The 13,057-nt window shown below is 38.8% G+C and overlaps 1 protein-coding gene across 2 annotated transcripts; it reads right to left on the bottom strand.

Annotated features, from left to right (window-relative positions):
• Positions 1–1,547: 1,547 nt before the first annotated feature.
• acanb (aggrecan b) lies at positions 1,548–13,057 on the bottom strand. 2 transcript variants are annotated; one of them, XM_067435939.1, is made up of 18 exons: positions 12,916–13,057; positions 10,429–10,511; positions 9,961–10,344; positions 9,706–9,880; positions 9,477–9,604; positions 9,094–9,387; positions 8,623–8,937; positions 8,182–8,365; positions 7,880–8,007; positions 7,495–7,788; positions 7,318–7,410; positions 5,918–7,225; positions 5,701–5,814; positions 5,193–5,351; positions 5,025–5,107; positions 4,777–4,921; positions 4,379–4,561; positions 1,548–4,254 (listed from the first exon to the last, which is right to left on the bottom strand). In XM_067435939.1, exons 2-18 carry the CDS (start codon positions 10,502–10,504, stop codon positions 4,169–4,171), a joined length of 4,149 nt encoding a protein of 1,382 aa, XP_067292040.1. In that variant the 5' UTR covers positions 10,505–10,511; positions 12,916–13,057; the 3' UTR covers positions 1,548–4,168. The 2 variants fall into 2 exon arrangements, with proteins under 2 accessions (XP_067292040.1, XP_067292041.1); XM_067435940.1 differs by lacking the exon at positions 1,548–4,254 and having other exon boundaries at positions 4,395–4,561; positions 4,767–4,921.

Here is a 13,057-nt window from a genome sequence, read left to right as displayed (position 1 = left end):
ATATCAGTAGGTTAGTTAGACTCTTTTGAAGCATTGAAAATTGTCTTCACTTCCGTGTTCCTCAAATAAAGATTCAAACGGTCATGAATCAGCTGATTCGGATTGCCAATGTCACGTAATTTCAGCAGTTTGGCAGTTTGACACGCAATCCGAATCATGAATCACTACGCTGATTCATGACCATTTGAATCTTTATTTGAGGATCCAAAACAAAACCGGAAGAGAAGACAATGCTGAAGTAAAGTCGTATTTTTTGTTATTTTTGGACCAAAATGTATTTTCGATGCTTCAAAAGAGTCTTAACTAACCAACTGATGTCAAATATGGACAACTTTGATGATGTTTTCATTACCTTTCTGTACATGGACAGCAAAGTGTGCATATACTTACATTATATATAAGAGATGAACAGAAAAAACTAAACTAAATCTAAAATATTTTAAACTGTGTTCCAAAAGTTCAAAAGGATGAACGGAGGTCTTACGGGTGTGTGGAACAACATTGGGGTGAGTCATTAATGAAAGAAATTAAATTTTTGGATGAACTAAGCCTTTAATAATTCACCCTAATGTCGTTCCACACCTGTAAGACCTCCGTTCATCTTCGGAACACAGTTTAAGATATTTTATATTTAGTCCGACATCGTATGCAAGTGTATGCACACTATACTGTCCATGTCCAGAAAGGGAATAAAAACATCATCAGAGTAGTCCATATGTGACATCAGTTGGTTGATTAGAATCTCTTGAAGCATCGAAAATACATTTTGGTCCAAAAATAACAAAAACTACAACTTTATTTAGCATTGTCTTCTCTTCCGCGTTTGTTTTCAAACCTCAAATAAAGATTCAAATGGCAATGAATCAGCGTATTGATTCATGATTTGGATTGCCATTGTCACGTGATTTTGGCAGTTTGACACGCGATCCAAAAAATGAATCGTAGTTTTTGTTATTTTTGGGCCAAAATGTATTTTCGATGCTTCAAGAGATTCTAATTAACTAACTGATGTCACATATGGACTACTCTGATGATGTTTTTATTCCCTTTCTGGACATGGACAGTATAGTGTGCATACACTTGGATATGCTCTCGGGCTAAATATAAAATATCTTAAACTGTGTTCTGAAGATGAACGAAGGTCTTACGGTGTGTAACAACATTAGGGTGAGTGATTAATGACATAAATTTCATTTTTGGGTGAACTAACCCTTTAAATGTTAGTAGGTTTTTATGTTAAAATATGTTGTTTATGTTTAATATGCAGAAGAAGAAGAAAAAACGAAGCCTTTGGTAGTTTTATTTTCCAGAAAAATCTGAACACAGTGTGGCTGTGTTTGAACATCTTGATCAGCCCGACAACAGCAACGTTAGCTCAACCAATGGCAGGAATTTGGGGCGGGATTATCTGTTTGGCTGACCAATGGCAGGCGGATGGAGTGTTTGGAAAAGCAATCTAAAAACAGCTGTTATTTTTCTATTGAGTTTTTTTGTGATGCATTGAGTGGTTGGTTTTAACCAATCCCTGGTATAAAAAGAAAAACACCTTTATTCACACACATTTAGTCAGTTTATTTCAGGGGTACTATGACAGATATGAGTTCAGCATAGAGATGACAGTGACAGAGTGCAAAATTATAGATGGATATTGCTGGGAACAGAGCAATTCCAGTGTCTTCACTCACTCTATTGGAAACGATTGACTCAATCAAATGTTGTGGGGCACACTTTGTGTGTTGGATTATTAATATTCTCTATTTGATCATTATCTTTATATATTTTTAGGCCATTTCAAAATTCTTGTCTTGTTTTCTGATGCCATAGTTTGCTCACTTGAATATGTATGATTATCTCTACCGACATACATTAGATTGTATATCTACAAAATGTCATTTATATTAGAGCTCAAGTCTGTAATGAAAGCCAAGACGAATCATGTAAACTTGTGAGTTAATAAATTAAGGAAAAGCTAATGCATTGCACAACAAGGAATAAGTGCCATAATCAGCCATTCACTTCCTGTGACAGAAAGGCCACAAATATTATTTTTTTATAATTACAGCTAATATAGACAGGATATTATATTTTTCTAGTCTGAGTAAACATTTGTATACTATGCAAGCTGACCTAGAATCAGACCTTGAAGAAGCTGGGGAATTTATCTTTCACAGTTTCACAACTAGACATTTGAACATTTATACTACAACAAACAACAATACAAATAAAAACACACATCTTAATTAAAGAATTTGAAATACTAATATACTTAAATGTAATTGCAGCTGTGGTCATTAAAGCCTTTTGTCTTGTTCTGAACTTAAGTATTACCCAGGGGCACACAGACAATATTACCTTTGTGCTACCTAATACACAGATGTTTTTTGGACTTTGTCCCAATCTGCACACTATCTACCCTAAATAGTATGCCAGATACGGATTTTGTTTTTAATCTCAGATCATAGTATGTTGAAAATAGTATGCCAAAGGTGAATGGATGGTACACTATTTCGGGCAAGTGCATCTGTGCATTATATTTGAGCTAATATTTCTCACAACCCCTCATGTCCATTTTAATTTGTATAAAAATAACAAGGAATGCAAGGCTAACGCGTCCACATGTAAATGTATAAATCTAAAAGTTAAGCTAATTTTGTAGCTTTATCCTAATGCTTACATTCAAACACAAATAGTATGCAACAATGCTAAACAATAAAAAATATCCCAATACTGTTGTGTTTCTACATATTCAAAAATATGCGTTTTCCAATCTCTAGCAAAGTACATACTTTAAGTACGTAATAGGAGTATGCAAATTGGGAGGTGGCATTGGACAGTTCTAGAGGCTATGTTTGGAATTGCATACTGTGATACTACTTGTACCTGTATGCACATCTTATTGATGCTACTCGTATGCAAGGTAATAGGTCAAGTGACGATGCAATGCCTACTATTTCACTTTTTATATTTTTTATTTTCTTTCTAGGCAGTATTTAGTATACGGTGCCATATTCAGAAATTAGTAAGCTAGTATAGAGTGGTGCTGGTATGGCATCACTTTGTAGGCCAATCAGCAGTTAGCATTGCATTGGTTGCCTCAATAAAAACCCAATAGGATTTTCAAAAATCAAATCAAAAGACAATTTTGACAAAAATCAACAAAAATGTATGATACTTGCTAGTTTTGTCCATCAAGATCATTTTCACAGATGATCATAACTTTAATGAATTTAGAAGCCTAAATGCAGTCGCCAGAAGTAAAAAGCAAAAGCTAGGCTATAAATGGACTACACCATGGTCTTACAACTTCAATGTCATCACCACTAAGCTTCCAACAGCTCTTTCAGTTTTTTTTTAACTTTTCCACTGAGAGTTTGAGTTAAAGGGCACAATTATAAGCATAATGACACTGTAAAGGAGAGTTGAGTTTACCTGTTCAGCCCCATTTAGCCACTTAGCAACCGCCATTTTCAAGACACATCATAATAGCGTAATAAATCACAAGTGGCATAATACTGTTGTATTTTATGTCGTAGAATAAAATGTGAATGTGTCTTGAGCTTGTGTTCACCACAGGCCTTATTTTAGCCATTTAACCAAAACTCAATGACTTCATTATGATGGAACAGGAAGTGCTAAAATGCTAAATCGTTTCTGCGTTTTGGCCTACAAAGTGAAGGCATGCCTACACCACTCTTTCACACTGAACATAGCCACAGATCTTAATGGGAAAATGCTCACACAAGTAAGCATTAGTGTCACCTGGTGGCCTGGAGGAAAATGCACTAATGGTAAAGTAAATTCCTGTTCTTTGATTTTCATCATTTTTTTATTTTAGGTTTTATAAATGGTACTCTGTGCAATTTAGTCTATTCTTTATAATATAATGATCTCTTGTGACCCAGCATTTATGGGTTAGGGTAAAAAGTGGAAGAAATAAAATACTTCAATGCCAAATAAATTTAAAAGAACCCAGATATCTTTTATCTTCTTCCTAAAACAAAGTAGAACTGGTAAACCCATCAGCCAGACAGGCTAAATAAAGTGTGTCACTACATAAGGTTTTTCCTTTGTCATATAGATTTTCTTTTGAGCAAATAAGGCATCTGTACAGATGATATTTATTAACAACAGTTCTCTGGATGTTTTAAAGTGTGTGTTTTTGTCCTGTTTATAGGATCTTCCTCCATGTCCGACTATTGACTGCCTTGGGACGTGTCTTGAGGGATCTTTTCCGTAGCCTGTTCATTGTTTTGCCTGTTAAAGTAGGTAATAACATAGGCACAAATATTCTCATTGACTTTTGAGTTGGAACTTTACTCTACAAAACATAACATCTTAACCGTAACTTTGTCCTCAAATATGTGCTAAATATACTTACCTCCTATGCATTCCACTTGAGGCTCCTCCCACTGACCACCAGGTAAGCAGTGCACTACAGAAAGGTGGCGCTGTGTGAATCCACTGTCACACTGGTATCGAACGATGGAGTTAACAGGGTAGCGATCTTTGCTGCTGCCTAATATCCTGGCATTCTTCACTTCAGGAGGGGATGAACATGTGACTACAGTAAACAGAGTAAAACAAAATAGCAAAAAGTTTGTCTTCCTTTTAAAATAAGGAATAGCATTTCCTTTGCATTTACAATACCCAATATCCATTAGCAACTAACATGATGGCTGTAATGTCATTACAAAGCTATTGTGATGTAACTATTTAATGAGCTAATTAGGTGGGAGTGACTTGGTGCTGAAGTTAATGTCTATCACCTCTTCTTACCAGGCCCACTCTTGCAAGTAAAAGGAAGATGATAGTTGCAGGGTACGTCGTTCCACTGGCCATCTTCATGCCATATCATTACAACACAATCTTCTCCTGCGTTGAAGTAATTATCCGGCTGGTTGGGTCTCCAGTTTTCATATTCCTGCAGAGAAAGTAGCACTGGTTGAAACAACAGCATATTGATTCTTAAGATCATTGATGTCACTCAATTCTAAAGGACAAAACCCAGAGAAAGTTAATCTCACCAAAGGACTTCCATCTGTCCAGCGAAACTGATTTTGCACATCCCTGTCATTTAGTCCAATCCATTGATAGTCGTGAGTTTGAGCTAGGTGGTTTAGAAATGTATAAGTGCTTTCATTTAGATCAAAGAGCAGGTACATGTCTTTTATAAAAAATCAAGTTCAACTCACTTTTTACAAACTCTTGTTCTTGTTGGGAGGATATGCTAACCAAGTGAGAGTTTAGCTCTCGACATTGCTGCTCAGCACTGGTCCAGGTCTCGCGCTCATTAAAATGGATGTAACAGCTGCCCATAAAATCCAGCCACCCCTCGGCACATCTCTGTATCGCTGACAACACAAAATATATAGTTTTGATATAATTTGATATAGTTTTTATTATGTGTTCTTTAAAGAGTGGCTAGTGACAGGCTGTGCTCCAAATTCACAGGGTCCATCTACAGTTTTCACTGAAATCCCTATACACTGAGTTATATACACAGGGTTATATCTGTGTACTTTACAAAATGTGTTCCTTTTAAATACTTTAGTAATTCATCATAAACATACAATTTAGAATTTCATGTAAGATGTGTAGAAAGTAAAAAGCGAGCAAAAAGGTCACAACAGATGCAGTACATAGCATGATGGTATGCATGGCCAGTTATGTTTTTAATATGCTTTATGACTTTTCACTTACGTGTTGAGCAGTTTTCCCCACTAAATCCTGGATGACACTGACATACTGCAATGCCATCTTGGAGAGAGCATAAACCTTGTCCACAGGGGTTTGGATCACAGAGGTTAGCAGAATCTGTCAAAGATGGATGTAGTCACCTTAATTTTCAAATGTTAATATGAAGGTTGTTGTACACTAGTTGAATAACAACAAAAGTATAGTTTTACTCAGTTATTACCATCAGTAACAGGTGGCTCCTCCATTGCTTTTGGCATTTGTAGTGAAGCTGCAGGTGAAGGGGTGAGTACAGAAGTGGTGGGTGGTGTGGCGTTTAGATGTGACTGATCAGGCACATGAAACACCTGTGTGGTGACATTAAGTTGCTCATCTCTTTCTGGTAGGAGATCATCTGTTTCATTAGCACTCCAGTAATCTTCATATAAGGTACTATTAGAAATAGATATGGAGATGTCCTCAGCATGACGTTCTTGACTACTGCCCTCTCCACTGATCTCCACTGATCCACGACCTTGTTCTGGCCCGAAGGTAGACCTAAATTGCAGTTCAATGACCTCATTATCTGTTAGAATGACAACCTCTCCCTCCTGTTTCTGAATGTGGCCAGACACCTCAACTGAGGGATGACTGGGATAACTTGAGGTTTCAGAGGCAGATCCAGATCCAAAGCCAGAGGCAGATCCAGATCCAGATCCAAAGTTAGTGGCAGAGCCAGATCCATAGCCAGAGCCAGATCCAAAGCCAGATTGTGAACCAGACCCAAAGCCAGATGCAGCTCTAGATCCAAAGTCGGTGGCAGAACCAGATCCAAAGCCAGAGGCAGAACCAGATCCAAAGCCAGAGGTAGAACCAGATCCAAAGTCAGTGGCAGAGCCAGATCCAAAATCAATGGTGGAACCAGATCCAAAACCAGAGGCAGAGCCAGATCCAAAGCCAGAGGCAAAGCCAGAACCACTTACATCAGTCGAGCCAGAAAATTCCTGTTCTCCAGAAGTTCTTGCAGTCAGATCGATCATTTCCTGGTCAATAAATGACACATCGAAGAAGCCTGATCCACTCATTTCCCCACCACTGAAGAATCCACTTCCTGAACCGCTAATTCCACTTCCGAGTTCTGATGGAAGGCAACTAGCTCCACTTTGTTCTTGGTAAAGTCCAGACCCCTCTCCAGATTCTTGGTCCCCTGATCCTATTCCTGAAGTAATGAAAACACCACTACCACTGCCACTACCTTCTTTAGCCTCTGAAGCACTGCCTGAGACAGATGTCTGCCACATCAGTGTATCTGCACCTTCTTGGAACCTCACAAGATGACCTGATCCATCACCACTCAGGCCAGAACCTGATATGCTCCCACTGTGTATGCCGCTCCCTGATATGTACCCGGAACTGGAATCAGGATCACCTGATGCTGATGCTGAGCCTGAGTCTAAGTCTAGGTCTGAGCCTGAGCCTGAGCCTGAGCTTGAGCCAGATCCAGATCCAGATCCAGACAGGTCCACAATCAAGGGAGGGACAATTGGACGAACTGTAACACACATTACTGAAAGTTAGTATGCCTAAATATATCAATAATGCAGATTAGCAGTAGTAATTGGAGATATAATACATATTTGATACCAGGTCTCAGCAGCTCTGTTATGTCTGTCATGTTAAGATCCTTCCCCATCGTAGCATTCAGCATATCCTCATCAAGGTGTACAGACAGATTTGCTGAAAAATAAATGAGAATCTCCAAGATCAACACACAGTCTTTCAATGGAAACTCATATCTGCAGGCACTAAAAGCTGTTATACCTTTGAAGCAATATGCATCATATCTGGAGTATGGGTTTGGGAAGCCTGTTTGGTTTGGTTGATCATAAATAGTGTGGACTCCGGTCTTGTTTCTATCACAACCGAAGCCTGGGTCACGGACAGGATAGCGGACACTGCGATCAGCCAGCCAGCCAGGACTGCACTTGTGGAAACCCTGATTCCATGCTGCATAAAGTTCTCCAGTTGAGGCTAGAGTCGAACCCAGTTTTCTGCAATGGGCAGCAGCTTCATAGTAGGTGAAGCCTGCTAGTGAACTCACATGGAAGATCTCCCCTAATGGATGTAATGAACAAACAGTGAGATTATAGACGATTAAAAATACAATATATATCCATTGTATTGTCATTAATAAACTAGTACTCACCCTTTATTTGATCCATGTAACAGTACACATCGTACCGCTCATGTGCAGGCCTAACATTATAGGAGCGCACACCACGGGCATCCTCCAGATCTCCAGAGCACTTCTTTCGAGGATGCACGATTGGATACCTAAACACAATGTAGAATATATATATATATATATATATATATATATATATATATATATATATATATATATATATATATATATATATATATATATAGGGTATCAACATGCCAATACGGGAGCCAAGATTCCAGTTAATTCCACAGAAACAAATGCAGTTAAAAAAAAATGCTCACCTGACAGTTTGGTCTTGTAGCCATCCTGCACTGCACTGATGAAGACCAGCTTCATAAGCAGTCTGTAGGAGCTCAGGAGTGGCTATGACTGCTCCCAGCTTCTGACACGCCACTTGTGCTTCCTCAAAGGTGTAAGCATAGGGCCTCGATTCAGCGCGATAGTGGAATACCACTCCCTTTGTTTCTAGGGTGAGGAAAGATTTGGCCATATATTTGATAGGGAAGCATACAAGGAGTTGCAAAACTCTTATGGTATTAGCATATGCTTTGGAAATCAGTCGAGGCTGTAATTTTGTTACTCTTTGCAAATCCCTGTTTTGGGTACATTTTTTGTGTGTTTTCTCAATTAAAGTCTTTTAGTGGTGTGTGGGATGCATTGGCATTTACAGTGCTAACGTTCTGTGGCTATCTCACACATTGGATCCAGTTTAGTTTACTTACCAGCAGTGACATTGTCCTTAGCAATCTCATATTCCAGAAAAGGCAAAGCTTTAGCCGCTTTGATGATATCCTCCTCAACTTCAGTTACATTGTAAGCTTCAGTTACGTTGTAAGGTAGGGGTAGGAGACTTTCTATGCTTGTGGTGTTAAAAGGCTCTTCTGTAACCAGTTGCCCACGGACCTCCCCTTCCGTGGTTATGTTTTCAGCATAGTCCAATGGGCTTGAGGTGACTGTAGCCACACTGATCATGGAATCGGTTGTAGTGTATATTTCAGGAAATGGTGAGGTCTTTGTTAAAACCTTATCTGCTTCTTCTGGAAAAGAAATGACAATGTTTGTGAGAATTGACAGTCTTTTGAGTCATATAAGGACCTGGATCTGCTTGGATGTTCTATATTTGCCTATTCTTTGCAGCTGCATGGAAAAATAATGCATAAGCTAAAATGTTAAAAAAGATTCTCTGTTCTCACCTTCATAACAGATTGCATCATAGCGGGAGTCTGGGTATGGATAACCAGTCTGATTTGGAAACAAGTAAACCGTTCGCACTCCCAAAAGCCCCCCTCCACACTGGGGCCGAGCTATGTTAATGGGGTACCGCACACTCCTGTCTGCTAGCCAGCCAGCGTTGCACACATCCATGCCAGTCTTCCATGCCAGGTACAGTTGCCCCGTGGTGGCCAATTGGGCTCCTAACTTTGCACACTGGTCTTCGGCCTCTCCAAAGGTGAACTTCTCCACAGACATGGAGTAGAAAACTCTGCCTGGGTAATGAGGAGAATCCATAAATTAAGAATATAGCAAAAGCATACCAACTAGATACATTTTCGATTAGACATAATGCCTGAGGTACCTGACATTTTTTCTGCAAAACAGTACACATCGTAAGTCTCATTGATGTCTCGGACTCCATATGTTCGTACCCCTGGGAAATTTTCTTTGTCTCCATAGCAAGGCTCCCTTGGCTCATGAATAGGATACCTATGGAGAAATAATGAGATTTTTCTATAGCTCCATTGTATTGATTGTGCATTTACTGCTTGTGGTTTTTATATAGTTATTAGAAATTGAATTCACATTACCTCACAGTTTGATCTGAAAGCCAGCCAGCATCACATTGATGGTATCCATCATCATAGGCAGCTTGCAACTGTGCAGGAGATGCAATAATAGCACTGTTCTGGATGCAGGCTGCTTTTGCCATCTCAAATGTCAAGGTATATCGGGTAGAAATTGCTCGGTAGTGAAACACAATACCTGTAAAAATTTTAACCATTTATTTAATTTGCTCTTTCTGTTATTTATATATTTGATAAATGGCCCTTATTTTGCATTACCTTGAACTTGCATTCCCACTGAATCATAGTTATCTTCAATCCCCTGCATGACCTCACACCTGTAGGTGCCAGAGTCACTGGAGCGGAGTTCTGAGATCTCAATGGAAGCATCAGTTGGCACCATGGGGTAGTTTACCATATGAACCCGGTCCACGTAGTCTGTCTCAACCTGCACCATGCCACCAGTCGCAACCAGAATAAGGGATATTTTGCCCTTGTAGATGTAGCTCCACTTAATACGATGGGACAGTGGGGTGATGGTTGGGGCACCAGGGTCCTGGACAGTGCTGTCATGAAAGTAGCAGGGTATGACCATGCTCCCCCCAAGTAGGGGGCGCAGTGGCTGTCCCACAGGGATGCTCACACTGAGGGTACTGTCCTGATCTGAACAACATAACTTTTTGTCATTCTCATTCACTTAAAAGAAATAAAACTTAGACATTCAAAAAGCACCAAACGTTCACCTACCAGCCATGTCTCCGAAAAATATCATGCCATAAACGGCATGGATGCATGCATACAGCAGAAGCCAAATCAAAGACATGATTCACCTTAAGAAATATAGAAAAAGAGTGGTAGTTTTATATTAATGTATACGGCACCATGCATATTTGACTAATATTAACATTAGCATTGAACTAAAGCCTCAACAAGAAGATATACACTGTCAAGAACCCAACTACCCTTTAGGGGTACAACTGCTTTTCACTAGGGCAGTACCCTTAAAGGCACAAGTTTGTTTCTTATGACCCTAAAAAGTGCACTGTATGTACTATGAACCATTTAGCGATAAATAAGGTACAAACAGATGTTCCTTTAAAGGTACCGACCCAGTGACAAGATGTTGAACTCTTCAAGGTAAAAGTTTTGCCTTTTTTTTTTTCTTCTAAGCATGTATCCAGGGCACAGTCAACTGAGCAAATCACTCAAGTCATTCCAAAGAGAGTTTCTCCATTTCCGAGGCTTTACACGGGCTGACTGAGCTACTGTACTCCGGGTGGAAATTTGGAATAGATTGGAAACATGACGTCATTAATTCACTCTCCCATTTAAATGTTCACACATACTCTTTCTCCCCATCTCTTTCTAAAGAAGAATAGTTCACTGTTTGTGCAACAGGAAGTGTTCTGGGCTTGGTAAGTTGAATTTTAATCAATGGCTAGTGTGAAATCTGCCTGGGAAAAAAAGCATAATATTTTCTTGTATGATACATAAGTGCTACAGTTCAATTTGAAAATGAGCACAGTGTATCATTCACCACTTTGCCTACATTTTCCCTTGTTTGGCTGTTGCTCAGGTTTTTTGAATCAAGCTGTTTTAAATGCACTGTGTGACTGTAGGAGACCTCCATCCTGGCACGGCCCTGAAGAGGCTTTTTATCTCCCACCTCTAATGCCTTACTTCTGTTTTACTGGATCAGAACTAAGAACAAAAGACCACTTCCTATACAAGTAAATGAGACCTTAAACATGCTTTCACTGGTTTAGAGACAAAAAGTGCATAGTCACTAAGCTCGGTTGTTTTTTTATACAGCTATGAATTAAAACATTTCTATTTTCAATAGATTATGCACTGAAAATGTTTTCACAGAACACACACACACACACACACACACACACACACACACACACACACAAATAGGTTGTGTGAGGTGAGAAGCGCCACATTCAACATCTGCTTGATAGACAGAAATATGTTAACTCAGCTGTCTGAGGTGAGTCATGGAGGATCTCTTCTGTCAATCTTCTATTCTAGAGGAATAAAGAACTTCCCACAGTGAATGGATAATGACATGACATGAATGAATTTCTTTTTTACAACCAAAATGGGCTGTTTCAAGTCAGGATGTATAAGAACAGCCGCATTTTATTAATATGAATTCTTGTAACTGCAAATTATTTCTTTATAAGTATATCTGCTTACTGGCTAGCTCCAACTCTAGTCTTTAAAAAAAAGTAAACTGTGTCCTGCCTTCTTTAAAATGGCCAGTGACTTGTGCCTTTTAAACGCTGTTTAAAAAAATGCCACTTTACGTCTACAGTTATATTCTGGTCTTGTCAAGCAGAGGTGGAGAGAGGACTTCTACAGTATCTCCATTCAGCCAGTGTGGTATGTTCTCTTCCCATCAGGCACAGGCCAATAAGCAGAGTTCTGTTCCTGCTGTGGTCTTTGCTCATGGACCCAGGCCTGCATTAAAGCCAATGTAAACACTGCTGTATTCCACAGGAGGCCCTAAATCACCAAAACCCCAAGAGAGCAACGAACCAGAACACTGTCCACATTCAACACAGAGTGGCAGGTAAGCAAGTCAAGTACTGTAATAAGGTGCGTTGAAAGTATGTCATGTTAATACAAGAACATACTACATAATCTGTTAGCATGTGTTTGGTCAGATCACAACTATTATGCACACTTGCAATTGATTTAGGTAGCTTCACCTACGACACACCTTGCCCTGCCTTATTAGGAGAATACTGCATGCAAGATGAAAAGTTAGACATAATAACTAATGATTAAAATGCATATGATTAAACCACAACATTGAAATTGTCTACAAAAAGAAACAAAGGGCATTTGCACCCCAATTACCTAAACCTCAATTACTTCCCCTAAATGAATGAAAAATGATGCTGTCTAAAATAAAAAAGGCAAGCCTACTTATATAGGATATGTTAGATATTAGTATATTAAGAAAATATGATAGATATAGCCATATCATTTCTTTTTAATTTGAATATAGAATTTTCTAATTCACATACTTTAACATTTAATGTTAATAAAATAATAGAATTTGAGAAGTTGCTAATCATGTAAAACAATGAAACTGTAACCTAATACTAACCTTAATTGATAAATAATGAATAAAACATGTGCTGTGCATACAAATAACTACTCAAACTTCAAGCTATATTAATATAAACAACAATAAATAGTTTTTATAAAAAATAAACTTACCAAACTAGTATTGTTCTTTTTTTGCGTGTCTTAGTTGTTGTTTGCACTGTCCTGCATTAATCTGTTGGTTGGGAAATTTCTAAATTCCGGTGTTTTGGACTGCTTGCCTTCCCTGTGTGAGTCAGGAGCAGAAAGGGCTCTA

Source organism: Pseudorasbora parva, chromosome 25 (genome assembly GCF_024679245.1).
Source record: "Pseudorasbora parva isolate DD20220531a chromosome 25, ASM2467924v1, whole genome shotgun sequence".
NCBI lineage: Eukaryota > Metazoa > Chordata > Actinopteri > Cypriniformes > Gobionidae > Pseudorasbora > Pseudorasbora parva.
The sequence above is the reverse complement of the archived record's forward strand: the minus strand, read 5'-3'. Positions and strand labels throughout refer to the sequence as shown.

Coding starts and splice junctions, on each gene's coding strand:
- acanb (XM_067435939.1), bottom strand. CDS start 10,504: ATGTCTTTGATTTGGCTTCTGCTGTATGCATGCATCCATGCCGTTTAT. Junction 10,345..10,428: donor ATTTTTCGGAGACATGGCTG/GTAGGTGAACGT, acceptor TATGTTGTTCAG/ATCAGGACAGTACCCTCAGT. Junction 7,226..7,317: donor AACAGAGCTGCTGAGACCTG/GTATCAAATATG, acceptor TGTGTGTTACAG/TTCGTCCAATTGTCCCTCCC.